At 35.9% G+C, this 21719-nt stretch overlaps 1 protein-coding gene across 4 annotated transcripts in view; it reads left to right on the forward strand.

The window, feature by feature from the left end:
• ACAP2 (ArfGAP with coiled-coil, ankyrin repeat and PH domains 2) overlaps positions 1-21719 on the forward strand; it is a 144068-nt gene that overhangs the window by 55584 nt on the left and 66765 nt on the right. For all 4 annotated transcript variants that reach the window (XM_059163093.1, XM_059163095.1, XM_059163094.1 and 1 more), the window contains exons 3-4: positions 4653-4772; positions 5569-5622. In XM_059163093.1, coding sequence (XP_059019076.1) covers positions 4653-4772; positions 5569-5622 — 174 coding nt within the window. The remainder of the gene's footprint in view (positions 1-4652; positions 4773-5568; positions 5623-21719) is intronic.

The raw sequence follows: 21719 nt of genomic DNA on the forward strand, positions 1-21719 counted from the left end.
TTCTCACTATATTTGTCTAATCATCTGTATTCTTTGTGTCATATCTATAAAGCCCTGTAGGAGAAGTTACACAATTGTTTGGTGAAATCAACTGGTGGAGTTACACATTCCTGGAAATCTTGATGTAAAACAAATTTTCCAAGATTTATTCAGGTTATCTAGTTATCTTTAACAGCTTTACTTCTATTTTCTCATGATTTATCATTTTGTTCTTCTTCCTTAATAGAGGACTTTGACTCTGTCTTCCTTTTGGTGGGAACACTTTTATTCCTTGCTCCTAATCTAGAAATTTAGAATATGTCCTTCTCTTTTTCCACTTTTCCTCCCATTTGAGTGATAAAAGTATCCCTTTTCCTATGTAATTCCAAACTCTTCAGAACTTTGCTTTAGTCATCTTTCTCCTTTTCTTTCTCTGCCACCTCTTCATTTTAAGTAGAAAGTGTTCAAGTTTCTTTGGAACAAAAATAAAATAAGAGAGAAAACCAAAAGCAAATAACAAAACTCTGACAAGGAAACATAAATCTTTAGTAATTACCATGTGCCAGTAATGGTTTGTGCTAAGATCTTTATGTGCATTACCTTAACTCCTTTATAGTAACCTTATATATATGGTTTGGAACCGTTGTGATCATTTCAGACAGAAAAAAACTTAAGGTTACTGAGGTTAAGGTCACTCAGGATCATTTAGGTGGTTAAGTAGGGCAGCAGGATTTGAATCTAAGCTGAGTAAAACCACAACTCTGTGTTTTTAACCATAATGTCATACTACCAACCTCTCTCTCTCCTTTAGTTACTGTGGGACCTTTTAATTATTTTTGAATTATTTAATTTGTTGAATACATAATACCTCCTACATGATACAAACTTTAAAGATATGAAAGTTTGTATCCAGTGAAAAATTAGTCATCCGCTAGTCTCTTTCCTAAAGGAGAACGTTTGAGTCCTTCCAAAAATTTTCTAGGCATGTAAAAGATTATAAATATTTGTCTTCTCTCCCACTACAACAAAAATATTAAAACTGTTCTCCATTTTTCTTTTTATAAGATTGTATTTATTTGACAGAGCAAGATCACAGGTAGGCAGAGAGGCAGGCAGAGAGAGAAGGGGAAGCAGGCTCCCCACTGAGCAGATAGCCCCATGTGGGGCTCAGAATGTATTTGGATTTTCTTTACTGGGAATTATCTGTACATAATCGGTTGACCATTATTTTTCTAGCGACTGGTTTGATTTTCAAAAATGTTTTATATCCTCTTCTCTTAGAGCAGGGAAATTAATCCCTTATGATTTGTCGCTAATACTATTTTTCCATATTGTTGTCTTTTGACTAAATTTATTGTTTTTTATCCCCCTGATAAAAATGTTTCAAAAAGACTTTTCTTACTTTGAGATTATAAAAAATATTACTTCCTGTTTTAATTTTCTGATTTAGTATTTCATGTTTATTCCATCTGAAATTAATTGGAGGGTTTGAAATTGAATTTGGTTTCTTTTTTTCTTTTTCTCCCATTAGATTCTAGTGTCCCTATGTCATTTATTGGATCACTTTTTCCCCCACTGGCTGGAAAGTACTGCATATTTGTATTGGTTTCTTGACTCTGTATTCTTTCCATTTGTCTGTTCATGGCCATTACCAGAATTGTAATTACTATACTTGTATAGTACCTTTTTTTGGGGGGTATAATACATTTTAATAATATATAAAGCTATGGGCGCCTGGGTGACTCAGTGGGTTAAGCTGCTGCCGTTGGCTCAGGTCATGATCTCAGGGTCCTGGAATCGAGTCCCGCATCGGGCTCTCTGCTCATCAGGGAACCTGCTTCCTACCCCCTCTCTCTGCCTGCCTCTTTGCCTACTTGTGATCTCTCTCTCTCAAATAAATAAATAAAATCTTTAAGAAATATATATATATAAAGCTAATGTTCCCATCTCATCACTCATTTTCAATTTTTCCCCCTCTTCTTGCATGTTGGTTACTCCATATGAATTTTAGAATTAGTTTTTCTGGTTTTTAAGACATTATTTCTTATAATTTTGTATTTATTTGTAATTTTCAAACTATTTAAAAGACTGATCTCTGCCAGCAGTTCTCATAGTGAGTTTTTTGGAATGTTGTTTCTATGAGCATGGTTCCTCTGAAAAAGAATTCCATGTCAAATATTTTTGAGAACTGCTACATATTTTATATTCTTCTAGGATTCACAACACATATGAATATATCAAAAGCTCTTTAAAATTCAGCAATAAAGAAATCTGTTTAGCTCTTCAAACACAGAGTTTGCCAGATTTATTTTGTCACAAGATCCTTATTTTGTCACAAGATCCTTATGTACTCTACGTAGAGTACATATTGGGAAATACTGATCTATCATCATGTCTTCTACATCTGCAGTTCATAACTCACTGTAATCTGGCTAACAGCTCTCCAGTCAGTTTCTCTTACAGTTATTCTTGCCAGGGATACTGGGTGACAACCTCAACAGACATTTAAAAAATCTTTTTAAAATAGGACTTTGTTAAGCCGCTGCCTTCGGCTCAGGTCATGATCTCAGGGTCCTGGGATCGAGCCCCGCATCAGGCTCTCGTGCTCTGCGAGGAGCCTGCTTCCCTCTCTCTGCCTGCCTCTCTGCCTACTTGTGATCTCTGTCTGTCAAATAAATAAATAAAATCTTTAAAAAAAATTAAAATAGGACCTTTAGGGATTTTTTCAACCTATTCATCTATTTTTTGATCCTTAGTTCTTTTTTACTTTTGTGAAATTATTCTCTTGCTTTTCCTCCTACTTTTCCTCTTCCTCTTTTGTTTTCTTTGTGAGATTTTCACTCTGCAAGCTCTGTCCTCTATCTCCTGTGTGGGATATAGCATTGTAGCACTGTAACTGTATATATGCTGATGATTCCTCTGTATCTACAGCACGCACCTTTTTTTTGAGTTTCATATGTCTGTTTTCACGTGTTTGGATCAGCTTTCCACTTGACTTATATCACAGGCCCATTTAATTCAGGGCCACGTCACAGGCCTAATACAGTGAAAACAGGAGTCTTTTGCTGGCCAGTTTAATGTGTCTTTGTGTGAATTAGCAGATGTAGCCCATGGCAAGCAGAACTCCGGCTGGATTTCAGCTCCTGTTTTTTTCCCCTTGGTGGGACACGGTCTATCTTAATTGTACTACAGAAGGGTACTCGACTATAATTCTTGAGTTTTTCTCCTCCTTTCTCTCTCCTGCTTAATGCCTTAATTCAGCCTGTCATGGTTTTTGGTCTAATCCCCTTATCTTTAGTCTTTCTTTTCCCTGTCTTTACTTTTTCTCCATTTAGGTCATCATTCTGAGATGGAACTCTGGTGAACTCACCAATTAGTGTATTCACGTGTTCTCTGTTCTTTCATACAAAATGTGAACATCTTAGCATTGCACACAAAAGCTTGTCCTGATCTGGCCCTTGCATACATTTTCAACATCACATTTTTAATGTCCTACATTTTCACACCACACTAAGCTATTAAGTGTCTCTGGTTTTCTCTGCCCATGTTGCTTCTGGGCCTTACCTTAAAACATGCTCTTCCTAGAGTAGTATCTTTCCATTACTCTTGTCTGATTGGCTAATTTTTGTTGATCTTTCAGGGCTTTTCTTAATTGTTATCTTTTCCAGGAATCCTTCCCTGATGCCCATGGTCCTGGCTAGATGTTCTTCCTTTGTTCGATCATGTATGGTTTTGTCATGCGTAGCCGTTGTGTTTGTGCTGTACAGAATTTATTTGCTTGTCTACTGGTTCGATTTAAAGCTTCTGAGAGCAGACAGTATATTTTTAATTTCTGTTCTTCTGGGCCCTAGGGTAACAGTTTTAAATTCTACTCCTGAGATCCTTAAATGCTTTCTAAAAGTTTGTTGTTATTGTTGTTTTGGCTCTTTACCCTCTTCTTGGTGCTCCCACCATTACCTCCTCAGTATCCTTCCCTTCTCTATTTTTTTTTAAATATATGTATTCACCCAAGATTTTATTTATTTAATTAAATGTTATGTGTTTGAATGAAAGGAGAAAAATAAGGAACAGAAAAAAGAAAAGGGGGAGGAGAAGAATTTTAGAGAAAGAAAGGTGAAAGAAAGTCTAAATTTTAAGGCTAGCTCAATGCCTAAAATAGTAGGCATTGAAGAAACAATGGTTGGTTAATCAATTCAGATGTTTGTGTTGATAGATTGACACTGAAATGAAATGCCTAGCATGACTAATCCAACGTACCAGTTTACTCCCTTTTCCTCCAACATAGCACAGGTTTTTTTTCTAGGGTTTTTTTTTTTTTTTTTTTTTTAAGCAGACTGCTTGTTCTGCCTGAAATTTCCTATTCTTCCTTCTAAGTGGAGTTTAATAAATTTTTATGGAGTTATGGGATGAATATGACTTGGTAAAAGTATTTATTGTTGTTATCATTACAGCCTCTGGGTCCTAAAGGGTCAACTTTTTTGGGTACAGTTCTACTATGAATTTACTTTGTAAGTCAGAGTTAAAAAGAACAATTTCAATTAGTCTATTTTGGCTTTACTGATGAACCATAATTTATCTTAGCTAGGCTAACTCATGTAGCTGTTGCTAACGCTTGTTCAACTAGGTAATTTGTGTAATTATTTTCAACCTGATGTAATGTTTTTCTTTTTCAGCTTGTGAAACTTTGTATTGTGATGATTGATACCGGAAAGGCCTTTTGTGTTGCAAATAAACAGTTCATGAATGGGATTCGAGACCTGGCACAATATTCTAGTAATGATGCTGTAGTTGAGGTTAGTATTATTAAAATTAGTTAATATGATAAATTCAACAAAATATTAAAGAACTATGCATCCATTTACCTTATTAGTAGTTTTAGTGGTCCTTAAAATTAGGAATAGAAAAGCTGTCACCTACTGGTGTTGTATAATTCTGTTTTCTAATACAGTTAGAAGTTGATGGTTGATTTGCATTGTGAATATAAGTTTACTTCTGCTAGGTGAGCTGGATCATTTACAAGAGGACCCTAGCAGGGAGAGGAGGACTACGCTTACTAGTAGGAGCTTTTAGGGCAAGCAGAGAGCATTTAAATCTTAAGAATAGTATCTAACTATGTATGGGTTTGCACAGCAAAGCTCTTGTCAGCTAGCTGTGCTGGGTTAACTTAGGCCCCTTGCTATACTGTGTGGTGTTATGATAATTCTTCCATGCGGAATAATACCTGGTTAGGTAATGGGCATGCTTTGATGATTATTTGATTCATGGATGTCTAAATGGGCACAGTCTTGATACACTCAATTTTACCTTTAGGCTTATATGTGCCATTATTATTTGTTAGCTTACTCCTATTGATATGGCAGTACTAATTCTTTGACTATTCTTGGGTTTTATGTTACCTACCACATGTACATTTGTCCTCTTTGCAGAGCATGCCCATGAGGCAATACCATGAAATCATCCTCAGAAGTAAATGTTACTGTTTACAGTGTAACTAGATCTTTCTGTCAGAAATGCAGAAGTAACATTTTTGTGACCTATTTTCGTGGCTCTTAAATGACTTAGTTTTTCTTTTGGTTTCTTTCTCCATAGACAAGCTTGACCAAGTTTTCTGACAGTCTTCAAGAAATGATAAATTTTCACACAGTAAGTGTCAGTAAGTAGGTGTTACTATGACCATGTAAATATTTAGTACTTTCTTTGAATGGCGGTATTTTATAAAATTACTTGTTATAATTCAGTAACTTTGATTAACCAGCTTCTTAGTTCATGGATCTAAAATGTATGTATGTGAGTGTGTGTGTGTGTGTGTGTGTGTGTGTGTATGTATGTGTATGAGAGAGAGACATTTATTTCTCTCTTTTTTAAAGATTTATTTATTTGACAGAGACACATTGAGAGAGGGAACACAAGCAGGGGGAGTGGGAGAGGGAGAAGCAGGCTTCCCACTGAGCAGGGAGCCCAATGTGGGACTCAATCCCAGGACCCTGGGATCATGACCTGAGTCAAAGGCAGATGCTTAACAACTGAGCTACCCAGGCGCCCCTATTTCTCATTCTAATATAGTGAACTTAATATGGGTGACATATATACCCATAAAAGTTATCTTTTTTGTTTCAATTGTGCCTTTGTGAGTTAAGGAATTATTTTAAGAATGAAGAAGTAAAAGCCATTTTTCTAAATTTACTTGTTTCTTTTAAGATGCTTCAAGTATATCCCCTTTGTCTAATCAGTTGCCAGTATTAAAGACTGCTGCATTCTTCGAGCTATTTATTTATTTATTCATTCATTTATTTTATTTATTTATTTATTTTTAAAGATTTTATTTATTTATTTGATAGAGAGAGATCACAAGTAGGCAGAGAGGCAGGCAGAGAGAGAGAGAGGAGGAAGCAGGCTCCCCGCTGAGCAGAGAGCCCGATGCGGGACTCGATCCCAGGACCCTGAGATCATGACCTGAGCTGAAGGCAGCGGCTTAACCCACTGAGCCACTCAGGCGCCCCATCTTTGAGCTATTTATATGTGCATTTAAGATTTGAGGACTTTTATTCTAGTCATTCATGTCCTTAGTGATTTTCACACCTTAGTGTGGTGTGAAAATGTAGGACATTAAAAATGTGATGTTGAAAATGTATGCAAGGGCCAGATCAGGACAAACTTTTGTGTGCAATGCTAAGATGTTCACATTTTGTATGAAAGAACAGAGAACACTGTTCTTAAAAAAAAAAAAAAAAGATTTTATTTATTTATTTGACAGAGAACACAAGTTGGCAGAGAGTCAGGCAGAGAGAGGGGGGAAGCAGGGTCCCCACTGAGCAGAGAGCCTGACTTGGGGCTCGATCCCAGGACCCCGAGATCATGACCCGAGCCAAAGGCAGAGGCTCAACCCACTGAGCCACCCAGGCGCCCCATCTTTGAGCTATTTATATGTGCATTTAAGATTTGAGGACTTTTATTCTAGTCATTCATGAGGGCAAAAGGTGCTGATTTTTTTTTTCTGTTTAACTTTGTTAAGAACATTATTTATTTATTTTAAAAATTATGTTATTTTAGTCACCATACAGTACATCATTAGTTTTTGATGTAGTGTTCCATGATTCATTGTTTGCATATAACATCTAGTGCTCCATGCAGTATGTGCCCTCCTTCATGCCCATGACTGAGCTCACTCATCCCCCTGCCCCCCTCCCCTCTAGAACCATCAGTTTGATTACCGGAGTCCATAGTTTCTCATGGTTCGTCTCCCACTCTGATCCTCCCCCTTCATTTTTCCCTTCCTTTTCCTAATGTCCTCCATGCTATTCCTTATGTTCCACAAATAAGTGAAACCATATGATAATTATCTTTCTCTGTTTGACTTATTTCACTTAGCATAATCTTCTCTAGTTCCATCCATGTTAATGCAAATGTTGGGTATCCATCCTTTCTGATGGCTGAAGAAGATTCCATTGTATATATGGACCACATCTTCTTTATCCATTCGTCTGTTGAAGTGCGTCTCAGCTCCTTCCACAATAGAACATTTATTTTTATGATTATAACCAGTGCAATAAAGCCTGAAGTCAAAATTAAAAAAACTAAAAGATTTAAGGGCTTTTATCCCTCAAGAATGAGGGATATATACTACTTTTAGAATGTCAGGAAATTCCTTTATAAATTTTGGAAAAGTTTACTGAAAATGTAGTAGCTTTTAAGTTATGTACTTCTTTTAAAAACAATTTTTATTGAGGTATAATTGACATTATATTGATTTCATATGTACAATGATTCCATGTAACAATTCTATATTTGCATATATTGCAAAATGATTACCATAGTAAACTCCAGTTAATGTTTCACCACATATAGTTAAAAGTTTTTTTTCTTGTGATGAGAACTTTCAAGACCTACTCTCTTACCTAATTTTAAATATGTGGTGTATTATTATTATTATTTTTAAAAAGATTTTATTCATTTATTTGAGGGCAGGGGAGGAGCAGAGGGAGAGGGACAGGAAAACTCTTCACTGAGCTCAGAGCCAGATGTGAGATCACGACCTGAGCTGTAATCAAGAGTCGGCTGCTTAACTGACGAAGCCACCCAGGCACCTATGCAGTATGGTATTATTAACTATAGTCATCATGGTGTTTGTTACATTCCCACAACATACTCCTTTTATAACTAGAAATGACCCCCATTACCCCCTACCCCTGCCTCAGGCAGCCACCAGACCCGTCTGTTCTCCATAGCCTTAAACTTGTTTTTTGTTGTTATTTAAAAAATTTTATATCTGAGTGCAATCATACAGTATTTATCTTTTTCTCTCTGACTTATTTCACTTAGCATAATGGCTGAAAGGTCCATCCATTTTGTTGCAAATGGCAGAGGTTCATTATTTTTTATGGCTAAGTAGTATTGCATTGTATGTGTATCTATCTATCTATACACACATATTTATCTATGTATCTATATCTTCTTTATCTGTTCATCCATTGATGGACCTTTAGGTTGTTTTCATATCGTGGCTATTGTAAATAGTTCATGTTTTCACTTTCTTCTCCTAATAGAATTTCTGGATCATGTAGTAGTACTAATTTTAATTTTTTGAGGAGCCTCAATACTGTTTTCTATAGTGGCTGTACAAATTTGCATTGCCACCAACAGTGCATAAGGGTTCCCTTTTCTCTGTAACCTCATCAACATTTGTTATTTCTTGTCTTTTTTTGTTTTCTTGTCCTTTTGATAATGGTCTTTCTAACAGGGATGAGGTGGTGTCTCATTGCAATTTGATTTACATTTGATGATTAGTGATGTAGAACATCTTTTCATGTATCAGCCATCTGTATGTTTGTTTTTGGAAACATGTCTATTCAGACCCTCTGCCCATTTTTTAATCAGATTTTTTTTTTTTTTTGCTATTGTATGAGTTTTTAATATTAATCCCTTATCAGATATATGATTTGCAAATATCTTCTGCTATTCAGTAAGTTGCTTTTCTCACTTTGTTGTTGGTTTCCTTTGTAGTGCAGAAACTTTTCAGTTTGATGTAGTACCATTTGTTTATTTTTGTGTTTGTTGCCTTTGCTTTGGTGTCAAATCCAAAAACGTTACTGCCAAGACTTATATCAGGGTGCTTATTGCCTGTGTTTTCTTCTGGGAGTTTTATGGGTTCTGGTCATACATTCAAGTCTTTAATCTATTTTGGGTTTATTTTGTTTTATATGCTTCTTACAATTTTTTAAAGAGCTTAAAGTGTATGGCTGTTATATAATTATTTGGTGCTTCAAAGTTTATTAGCAGCTGTTTATAACAAGAATATCAACACTTAGCGTTCTTTAAATTCTGCTAAGGTTTGGTTCTTAATTTGATATGCTTTTTTGGTCAACAAAGTAAGGATAAAGTTATCTGATAATATTTTAATTGTACTTCAAATTTTATCTGTATAAAAACTATCATGTACAAGTACTGCTTCATTTTCTGATTTTAGGTCTTTGGGGTATATATCCAGGTATGGAATTACTGGTTCATATGGTACTTCTATACTACTTCCTTCTGGAGGAGCCACTAAATTGTTTTTCACAGAACCTGTACCATTTCACATTCCCACCAGCAATGTATGAATATTCCAGTTTTTCACATTCTTGTCAACATTTACTATTTTCCATTCTTTTGATCATAGCTATCCTAGTAGGTATGAAGTATTGTCTCACTGAGTTTTGATTTGCATTCCTCTAATGCTTAATATAGTTGAGCATGTTTTCATGTGCCTATTGGCCATTTGTAGATCTTCTGTCATCCTTACCATTGTGCCCATTCAACTCCTTTGACCATTTTAAAATTGGAATTTTTAAAATTGAATTTTTTGTATATTTTGGATATTAAACGCTTATCAGATAAGTGATATATCAATATTTTCTCCCATTCTGTAAGTTGTCTTTTCACTTTCTTGATAATGTCCTTTGCACAAAAGTTAATTTTTATGAAATTCAATTTATCTATTTTTTCTTTTTTTTTTTTCTTTTTTTTTTTTTTAAAGATTTTATTTATTTATTTGACAGAGAGAAATTACAAGTACACTGAGAGGCAGGCAGAGAGAGAGAGAAGGAAGCAGGCTCCCTGCTGAGCAGAGAGCCTGATGCGGGACTCGATCCCAGGACCCTGAGATCATGACCTGAGCCGAAGGCAGCGGCCTAACCCACTGAGCCACCCAGGCGCCCCTATCTATTTTTTCTTATGTTGTTTTGCTTTTGGGGTCATATCCAAAAATCCATCACCAAATCCCAGATGATGAAGATTTATTCCTTCAGTGTCTTCTAAGAGTTTTATGGTTTTAGCTCTAATGTTTTGACCAATTTGTTTCTTTTCTTTTTTTTTTTTTTTTTTTTTTTTGGGTAAAGATTTTATTTATTTATTTGACGGACAGAAATCACAAGTAGGCAGAGAGGCAGGCAGGGGTGGGGGGGCGGGAAGCAGGCTCTCTGCTGATCAGAGAGCCCCATGCAGGGCTCTATCCCAGGACCCTGGGATCATGACCTGAGCTGAAGGCAGAGGCTTTAATTCACTGAGCCACCCAGGCGCCCCTGACCAATTTGTTTCTTTTGTTTCTTATTAGTTCTCTTTTTGCTTTCTGTTGGATTTAGATGTCAAAATATAGTATGTTTGATTTCTTTTTAAATCAAGTAATTGCTTGTGTTTAAACTTCAAACTATTACATTAAACTTTACATTTACGTTAAACTTCAAACTATAGTGAGAATTAATTTTGGGGGGATAAAAGCTGTTGATTTGAAATTAACATGAAAGGTTAAATGTTGGGGCACCTGGGTGGCTCAGTGGGTTAAAGCCTCTGCCTTCGGCTCAGGTCATGATCCCAGGGTCCTGGGATGGAGCCCTGCATTGGGGTCTGCTCAGCAGGGAGCCTGTTTCCCTTACCCCCTCTCTCTCTGCTTGCCTCTCTGCCTACTTGTGTTCTCTGTCAAATAAATAAAAAATCTTAAAAAAAGAGAAAAAGTTAAGGTGATGCCACCTAAAGATTAGTAAATATGGGAGCAGTTGTTGCCCCTGATGCTGGAGAAACAAAAGGGAAAGTGGTGTTTCCCAGAACCCCTCAGTACTGCACTGTTGAGAATACGGCCATTGTTACCTGGCCAGGAAGCCAGAAGCTTGCCTTCTTGGGACTTCTTCCAGAGTCAAGGAGCCTGTAGTCCCCTTGAAACTGCCTAGGTTGGTCAGCAGTGCTGCTGGTAGTTGGTGTGGCTCACAGTTGCTCACTGATGGCGGTGTCAAACAGAAGCAGAAAAAAACTGGCCTCCTCTATGTCTTGCCTCTTAATCTAACATTGGCTTCCATTGGCAGCACCTAACCTCTTCGTATGCGAGAAGGCCTAGGAAATACACTTTGCAGACTTCTAGTACCTGGCAGTATAGAGGAGGAGTCCATGGAAGGGTGATACAATGGTGAAGACCAACAATTAACCGTCATACCAAACATAAAGGCTATAATTTGAAAATAGTTTTGGTGGGGATGAGCATTTCTGAGTCTTTTCCAGACAAATCTAGTTTTCACCTTCACAGGACATAACAGGATGAATCTAGAGGTTGGTGGCAGGGTCGTAGCAAGGTGGGGAAATAGCCGTTTTCCAGTCTTTGCTTTAATAATAAAAACAAGTTGCACTGAGGAAAAAAATTATTTTTGGCAGGCAAATTATTGTGCAGCTTAATGATTTTTATCCTTAAAACTTCTTATAGGATATGACAAAACTGCTTTCTAAAATGTAATAAATGCTGGAATCTGCTCACAGTCTATAGCAGACTTTGTAACACTTAGGTTTTGGTGTATCAATTTGTGTCAGGATAAAAAGCTGGATATTTTACAGATGTCATTTATGAATAACTTTATGTGTTTAAATAAATGTTTGAAATAATAGAGCCATTTGTGTTTTTAGCCAAGTAAGATTAAATATAGATTAAATATAGATTAAATATAGATTGGGCTGGGCACCTGGGTGGCTCAGTGGGTTAAGCTGCTGCCTTCGGCTCAGGTCATGATCTCAGGGTCCTGGGATCGAGGCCGGAATCAGGCTGTCTGCTCAGCAGGGAGCCTGCTTCCCTCTCTCTCTGCCTGCCTCTCTGTCTACTTGTGATCTCTCTCTGTCAAATAAATAAATAAAATCTTTAAAAAAAAAACATAGATTGGGCTTAGATCATTTGGTTGTTTAAAAAAATTATTTGGATTTTTTTGTGGTTTCTGTAAAAGTGGATGTTATTGTTCCTTTTTCCTTACAGAATCAGAATTCCCTAGGGTTCCATTTTAACTCATGTCTTTAGAAGATGCAACTCATGACTTTTCCAGAGCAGGTCATATGTGCTACATTCTATTATGTATTGGAGTTGACTTGAATTCTGACTTGTTTTTCTGGAAATTAGAGATTCCTATAACTTTACTGATAACTCTCTTGGATTCTAATTTGCTATTGGTGTAAGGAATTTGAATATTTATTTGATTATTACCTTTGCTGAATGAAGCTTTAAGGTTGAATTGCTATATAAATTCTATAAAATGTGTAATTCTTTGCTTAGTTTTTTGGTAAGTTTGAGTTTCCATATTATAGCTGTCTACTCATTCACTCAATAGATGGTTTCATGCAAGTGTCATGTCCTGTCTGGGAGTTGGTGAAAAATGTTTAGATTTTTAAAATGGAATTATGTTAAAGTAATTAATAAATATTTAATAAATAAAAAATTCTTTTTAATAGAATTATGTTAAAATAAAACACATAGTATTAGGGACAATATTACACATTGAGTTTGTATAACACTTATAAATATTTAATATATATATATTTTTAAAGATTTTATTCATTAGAGAGAGAGAGCGAGTGCACCCTTGCACAAGCAGGGGGAGGGACAGAGGAAGAGGGAGAAGTGGACTCCTGGCTAAGCAGAGAGCCTGGTGTTGGATTTGATCCCAGGACCCTGTGATCATGACCTGAGCGGAGGGCAGACGCTTAGCTGCTTAACTGATTGAGTACCCTAAGCGGCCCCCAATAATAGTTTGTTTACCAAACAGACACAGGCTGTGTTTTCCACCCAGGCACCCTAAAAAATATTTTAATGAGAATCTTGAGCTAGCTTCCATGAACATAACTTTTTAACAAAAATAGGTCTTGTGCATGAAATAGTTTCAGGCAATTCCTGATTAAGATTTTGAAATTGATGATCTTTTCAAATTCTTGGTCATTGTCACTGATGAGAATGTTGTCTGCATAAGTAGGCATATTTGTGAAAGGCAGGTGAGTGTTCATTTCCCTTTGCTCCTGATTGACAGGAATTTATTTATTGCCCCTTCCTCCTGATTGATAGGACCTTTTTTATCCCATAATTAGAATTTAAGTAATTTTTTATCTCTAAGTTGTCCTTTAAAGGAGTAATCATTCATTAAGTTGAGGTTCTCCCCCCCCTTTCATTGACATATGTAATGCTTGAATTTTCCTGGCTAAACTGAATAGGTTTTGAATAAAGTAATGATGAACCTTTTTCGGAGGTATATACAGAAGTTGGTTTACCTACTTTTTCTTCCTTTAATCCTTAATTAACTTTGAATAATTCTCTTTGTGGATGTAGATTATAACACTGACTCCTCAGTGATTCATTCTCAGCCTCTTCCTTCCAACACTCTGAATCCACACAGTTTGTTAGTGTATGTTAATTGTCAAAAATATCAAGGATTGCTTGAAAGAAGTTAATCAGTTTGCAGAATTTTACTTAAGCCATATTTTAAAGTCAATAATTAGCATTAGCCAAATCTGTAAGTTGAGATTTATTCTTCCTAAACTTTTTGAATTCACTTATTTATTTATTATTATTATTTTTAAAGATTTTAGTTATTTATTTGACAGAGATAGATCACAAGTAGACCTAGAGGCAGGCAGAGAGAGAGGTAGAGGGAAGCAAGCTCCCTGCTGAGCAAAGAGCCCGATGCGGGACTCGATCCCAGGACCCTGAGATCATGACCTGAGCCGAAGGCAGCGGCTTAACCCACTGAGCCACCCAGGCGCCCTTGAATTCACTTTTAACTTATAAACTGAGGTATAGTTCCTCCTTTGGACAGCCAATATGTTTTGTTTGAAACAGCAGAGAGTGATATTCTCATATCCCTTCTTTTTTTTTTTTTTTTTTTTAAAGATTTTATTTATTTATTTGACAGACAGAGATCATGAGTAGGCAGAGAGGCAGTCAAAGAGGCAGGAGGAAGCAGGCTCCCTGCTGAGCAGAGAGCCTGATGGGGGCTGGATCCAAGGATTCTGGGATCATGACCTGAGCTGAAGGCAGAGGCTTTAACCCACTGAGCCACCCAGGCGCCCCTCTCATATCCTTTCTTTACCAAAAAGCTAAAAATGGATAAACCAAAGGTTTTGAATATTTTGTTTAGATTCATACATTATTTTGATAACATTTAGCTTGGAATTTATATCTGCACACAAACTTTTACTTTATGAAAAGATGTTTTGTGAAATTATGTCTTACTAGATCTTCAGAGTTTTCCAAATGAATTTTTAGCAGAAATTTACCTCTTGTTGTCATTGTGACAGCAGTATCAGTATGGAATATTATAATGTCTCCATAATATAATCTTTTTTTGTTTTAGAGTTTTCTTCTGGCATTTTGAGTATTTCATCCCTAGGAGTTTGTTTTGGTACTTTGCAAAAACAATCAATGGCTTTGCAAGAAAATCTTCTATGCAGACATTTCAACCATTGCTGTTAACTTCAGCATAGTTCTTAACATGTAGAATCATCACTCAACAATAAACACTTCTGAAAAAGTTTTCTTCTGGATTAGTGATTGTTGTGTTTATTTAGCATGCTGTCAAGTGCATCTGTTCTGTTACTCAAATGTGGTACCTTTTTAATTTCCTTTGCCTATTTGGAAATTATGAAGTTTTGACATTGTCCTTGCAAGCTAATATATTGTGCAATTTTGCAATTGTATGAGGCATTCTGGCTCTAGCTCTTACTTGGGTAGTCTTGTAACTAACTGCTTTTTTTTTTTCTTTGTAACTGGTTTCTTAATCTGATATTGTTGTGACTGGTCTCATAAAAGAACTTTGTCTCTTATTTTGTGTTTGCAGAACTTTAGAGTACAAATCTTTCTGTATGAAATGGATGTTTTGTGTTGAAGTCCTGTATGGTTTGCTTCTACCATGATTCATTTAATGTCTTTGATAAATGACTTTATCAAAGAAGATAATTTGGGCCATTGTGTTTGTATTCTGAATGTGATCACTTTCCAGCACTATTTATTGAAAAGTTTGTCCATCATGGTGGGAAAACAATGAGTAAAAAATCTCCTTAAGTATGAAAATGAAACAATATATGTCTTAAGGTTCAGAAATTGATATGTATATATGTATTTTTCTGCATTCTTAAAATGTTTTAAAATTATGTTGAAAGATAAAATGAACATTTAATAAATAAAATAGAAAATAATAATTCATTTTAGTAAATGCAATAAATGTTACTCTTATGTAAGATCAGAAAATCAAATTTTCAAAGTGTTTTAGATCTGTAAATGCCTACAATCCCATTTAAATGTTTATGTGCATCTGTTTATTTCAATTTTTTATTTAAATTCGAGTTAGTTAACATATAGTGTAATATTAGTTTCAGGGGTGGAATTTAGTGATTCATCACTTATGTGTAACCCTCAGTGCTTATCACAACAGATTATGTGCATTTAATTTCACTTCAAAAATAAATGTTTTTTAATAATTAAAAAGAAAACAATGAAATTTCATCAAGAGTCAGAGTTTGGCTAATTAATATCAAAAGCCAATAATAAATATCAAGAAGTAATAGTCCAAAAAATAATCGATTGTATTCTAATAGGAATACCTCATATAAATGATGATGATAAGGAAACAGCCATACAAAGCTTATAAGTAGGAGAAATACGAAAAATAAGAGCACATTAATAGCAAAAATTTATGAAGAGGCAAAGAAAGATGAAATATTTTAACAGTGAGCACAAAGCCAAGAAGTGATGACAAACAAATTGTGACTAAAATAATTTTGGATGATTCAAATGGTAACACCAGGGGGAAAGTTACATAATTTTGTTTAAGTAATAATTACTGTATTTAAATACTTTACAGAGCAAGTCAGACAAATAAAATATAATTTTAGCAAAGATGTAATTTTAGCAGTTGGTAATTTTTGAATGGTTGTACCAAATAGAACAACTTCTTAAAATCACCACGAAAATTTATAAACATGGGGGTGCCTGTGTGGCTCCATTGGTTAAGTGTCTGACTCTTGATTTCAGTTCAGGTCATGATCTCACAGTTGTGAGATTAGGCCTGGCACTGGGCTCTATGCTGAGCATGGAGCCTGTTTTTAAGATTCTCTGCCTCCCTCTCCCTCTCTTAAAAAAACAAGAACAAAACCCAAAACCCTTATAAACACTAATATCTTATGTAAGACTATTGACATCTTACTTATTTCTGGCTGTTTAAACACCCCAACATTTGGTGACCTAAAACAACTATTGTCATGTGTTTGGGTAGGGGTTGGAGGGGACAGTTTGTCTGTACATCAGTTGGTTTTGGTTGAGTGGCTTGTGTGGGTGGCTGGAGGATCGAGCATGTCTGGTGTCTCATCTGGGGTGGCTAGAATGGCTGGGACTGGCCTGGCTTCTCCTGCCCTTTGGAGTCTTTCATTCTTTAGGGCTTTTCTCTTACAATGTGGGTCTGTCTCCAGCACGGTAGTCAGACTTCTTAATGTGATAGCTGGTTTTTCTTAAGGCCTAGGCCTGGAAATGACACAAAATCATTTCTGCTACATTCTTTTGGTCAAAGCAAGACACAAGGGTACCCCAGATTCATTGTAAAGGGAAATTAACTCTACTTTTTGGTGGGAGAATACCATGTACATGGAGGGATGAGAAGACTTCTTGGTGTTCATCTATATATACAGTCCATTGTATCTTTTGATACACCAGTAGGGTGTGCCATGACCCAAGTGTTTGGAACCTTTAGAAAAAATTTTTCCCCATCCCTAAAACTCTCAAACAGGGAGTCTACTTGAGACTCTCCCTCTCCCTCTGCCCTTCCCCTCTGCTTGCTCATGATCTCTCTCAAATAAATAAATAAAATCTTAAAAACATAAAAACATTCAGTGAGTCCATAGCCATAGTCCTATACTCTTCAATAGATTTTGGAAAGGACAGGATGATTATGTCCTGTAGAATTATAGAAGAAAGTGCTGTGGTAGTTGAGTACAAAGACTATAAACTACAAAATTTATACTTCGAACCAGTGGGACCTAAATGGTAAGAATTGGGAACTTTTCAGTGCCAACTATGAATGTGTAACATGTCTTCAGCTAACTTTCCTAGAGTACTGTTTGCCATGTATAAAGTGCATCTCAGCTTTCATCCTTTCCTGAAAGCAGATGAGATAGTGTTGCTTTTAACCAGGTCTAAGCATGAATGGGGAGTAAACCTGAGTGTAAGCTGTTAGTTTTAAAGACTGATTGAGAGGGCGAGTGGTGGGAGGCTAAGGGAGAGGGAGAGAGAGAATCTTTAAGCAGACTCTCCACGTGGAGCCCAACGTGGGGCTCGATCCCACAATATTGAGATTATGATCTGAGCTTGAAAATTGAGAGTCTGCCACTTAACCAACTGAGCCACCCAGGCACCCAAAGCCATTGGTGTTAAACAGCCATATGTTATCTTTGTATTCAGGTCAGATCCTTTTATAATTAGCAGTAGGTCAAATGATTCATTGTTGATTATTTGCTACATATATATATGTCACTAGAAATAATACTGTTCATGTCCAGAAATAGAATTGAACCTTAGCTTTCGTGTTGGTAGCTACCCTCACCCACCAAATGTCTGACTGTGGCTTTATTATACCCTTCCAGGTTTTGTGGTATAAAACAGAAGACAAGACCTGAGATGTACTCAATTCTGTGGATAAAACCATTTTTTGGGTCTAAAACCTAGGTAAAGTTTTTGGGTGGTCACCAAGCACCTTGAATAAGGTCTGGATCAGAATCCTTAACTAGTGAAGATAGTAGAACACAACACAAGGAAAATGGGGAAATCAGATAAAGGGAGAAAGCTTAGGAAAGAGTTCTACAAACTTCATTTGGTACCTGGCTTCCAGGAACATTGACAAGGCTGTTTTTATTTCAGCCTCTGATTCTTTCAAGTTTTGTCCAGCTTCTTATTTTTAGCATATGAAAAGTAAGGTTGTGAATTCTGCCTCAGGCAGAGTATAGATTAGTGATTTAGGAAATGGAACTAATTGCAGGCAACTCTGTGGAGCAGTTCCGCACAAGAAGAGCAGTAGTTAGCTGGTAGGTTGGCCCAGTGGCATGCAGTTGGCAAGTAGGAGACAACTCTTTACTCAGTTGCTTTTGCATTAACAACATACTTTTCACTGTAGTGGAGGTGTTGAAAATATGTTGTCTAGATAATTGGCAGTTTCCTAAAATACTTCTTAATCCTCTTCAAGTGTATATAAAATTTGGTTGAGGTAATGCTCTGTCTTGGAGAATGTAGATGGTAATGCTTTTATAGTTTTAAAACAGTGACAGTGCTACACAGGAAAACATTGTGTTTTTTTCTCCCTGGAATATATGGATTTTTTAAATTATATAACCAGCATATGAAATCATATAATTTCGTGTTGACATATATAAACCTCCGTGTAAATGGTCACCTGAGTGAGCATAGTAACAGTTACACCGCAAAAGTTTTCCTATGCCACTTTAGAATTCTGTTTGCCGTCTCCTTATATCTAGACATTCACTGATCTGCTTTCTATCGTTATTGGTTAGTTTGGCTTTTCTAAATGGAATTAGTGTAATTATTTTGAAACACAGTAGTTTTATGGTTGTCAATAAATTTTTTTTTATTGCTTAATACTATTACACTATATGGATATATCATAATTTATTTATCCATTGACCTGTTGATGCATGTATTAGTTACCTATTACTATACAGTGGATTACCCACAAAATTTAGTGGCTTAAAACAATAAACACTTACTATCATGGTTTCTGGGCCAGGAATTTTTAAAGAGCTGGGTTGCTCTGGCTCAGAGTCTTCTGTAAGATTGCTGTTAAGGTGTTGGTTGGGCCACAGTCAGTTGAAAGCTTTACTGGAGCTGGAGGATCTACTTCCAAGACAGGGCCATGTACATGGCTGTTGGATCCAAGCCTCAGTTCCTCCCAAGGATCCTTCTCCCTGGGCAGGAATTCTTGAATGTCCTTACTACATGGAATGCAATTACTACCTAAACAAGTGATCCAAGAGCAAGGGCAAAGAGAAAGCTGCATTACTCTTCATGACTTAGTCTTCTGTTAGAAGTCACACATTGTCACTTCCTCCAGATTACCATTTGTTAGAAGTATGGTACTATAACCAGCCTTTTCTCAAGGTGAGAAGTATCAGACTCCACTTTTGAAGAGAGCAGTGTTAAAGAATTTGTGGACATATTTTAAAGCTACCACAATGAATATTTGAGTTGTTTCTGGGTTTTGGCTATAAAAAATAAAGCTGCCTATAAAAAATTATGTAAAAGTTTACATAGGTATATGCATTTATTTCTTTTGTGTAAATAGGAGTAGAATGGCTAATTCATAAGGTAGGATTATGTTTAACTTTTTACAAAACTATTTGTATAGTGAAGACTACAAAACATTGCTAAGAAAAATTAAGGGAAGAGAAAAGAACTTATTTTATTATTGTTTATAATAATGTTAATATTCTTTCTTTGTTAAATTAAAAAAAGTTTTAACTTCTTCAAAGAAATTAAAGAAAACCTCACAAAATTTGGAAATTGTTTTCTGAAGTTGACTATGTATTTTACAGCAGCATGTCTGAGAGTTCTGGTTGTTTCACACAATCAGAACAGTTGGTATCGTCATTCTTTTTAAATTAATCATTGTTTTAATTTGCATTTTCTTAATAACTAATGATGCCGAGCATCTTTTTTTGGTGTGTTTATTTTCCATTAGTGTATCTTCTTTGGTGAAATGTCAGATCTTTTGCACATTAAAAATTTCTGGAGTTTTAAAATCTTACTATTATTTAGTTGAAAGAATTCTTTCTGTATTCCAGATACTTTTTTTTTTTTAAGGATTTTATTTATTTGCCAGAGAGAGAGAGTACACACAAGCAGGCAGAGAGTCAAGTAGAGGCAGCGAGAGAAGCAGGCTCCCTGCCGAGCAAGGAGCCCGATGTGGGACTCGATCCCAGGACCTGGGATCATGACCTGAGCCGAAGGCAGCTGCCCAACCAACTGAGCCACCCAGGCGTCCCTCCAGATACGTTTTTTTGTCAGATAAATGTTTTGCAGATATTTTCTCTCAGGCTTTTACTTTTTTACTTTTATAACCATATCTTTTGAAGAGCAGTAGTTTTTAATTTTGATTGTCAATTTATTGATTGTCTTTTTTTTATATATAGTTTTCTTTTTGTGTCCTACCAAGAAATGTTTACCGATTTATTCTGTTTAGATTTGTGATCCATTCTGAGTTAAATTTTCTGTATGCTTGCATGGTGAGGGTCAAGGTTTATTTTTTTCAGCATATGACTCTTTAGTTTGTTCTAACACCACTTGCTCAAAAAATTATCTTTCCCATATTGGCACCTTTTGGAAGGCAGCTGTTCTTGCCAGTGTACCACCAGTGCCACATTTTTGGTACCTTTTGTCTAAAAAAAAAGTGTGTGTCATTTTGGGGCTCTATTTAGTTTCACTGATCTTTTTGCTTATCTTTATTCTAATAGGATAATAGCCTAATTACTGTAGCTTTCATAGTAAGCCTTGAAGTCACGTAGTGTAGCTATTCCAGCTTTGTTCCTTTTTATTTTTTATTTTTTTGGAAATTGGCTTGCTATTCTAGGTCTTTTATGTTCTCACATAAATTTTAGAATCAGAGTTTCAGCTTCTTCAGAAAATCTTACTGGGATTTTGAGTGGTGTTGCATTGAATGTATAGATCAGTTTGGTAAAATTTGACATCATACTAGTATTGAGTCTTCCAGTCCATGAACACAATTTGTCTCTCCATTTATTTAAGTTTTCTTTAATTTTCTTCGTAATGTTTTGTAGTCTTCACTGTACAAGTCTTATATATCTTTTGTCAGATAAATGCCCAAGTATTTCCTATTTTTTGATGCTACTGTAAATATATTTTTTAAAGATTTTATTTATTTATTTGACAGACAGAGATCATGGTAGATAGAGAGAGGGGAAGGAAAGCAGGCTCCCTGCTGAGCTGAGCGCCGATGCTGGGCTGGATCCCAGGACCCTGGGATCATGACCTGAGCCAAAGGTGGAGGCTTTAACCCACTGGGTCACCCAGGTGCCCCTACTATAAATATTTTTTAAAGTTTGGTTTCTAATTAGTTGTTGCTGGTATATAGAAATTGATTTATGTATATTGACTTTGTTCCTGTGGCCCTGCTAAATACACTTACTGGTTCTAGTAGACTTTTTTGTAAATTCCATATTATCTGTATTGCCAATTGTATCACCTGTGGATAAAGATAGGTTTATATTCTTCCTTTCTAATATTTCCCCTTTTTTCCATTTTTCTTGCTTACTTGCATTGCTAGGATTTCTAGTACGATGTTGAATAGAAGTGATGAGAGCAGACATTCTTTCCTTGTTCTTGATCATTGCCATTAAGAAGCCTTTCACCACTAAATATGTTAGTGGTAGGTTTTTCATATGTGCCTTTTATTAATTTG

Source organism: Mustela lutreola, chromosome 2, assembly GCF_030435805.1.
Source record: "Mustela lutreola isolate mMusLut2 chromosome 2, mMusLut2.pri, whole genome shotgun sequence".
Lineage (NCBI taxonomy): Eukaryota > Metazoa > Chordata > Mammalia > Carnivora > Mustelidae > Mustela > Mustela lutreola.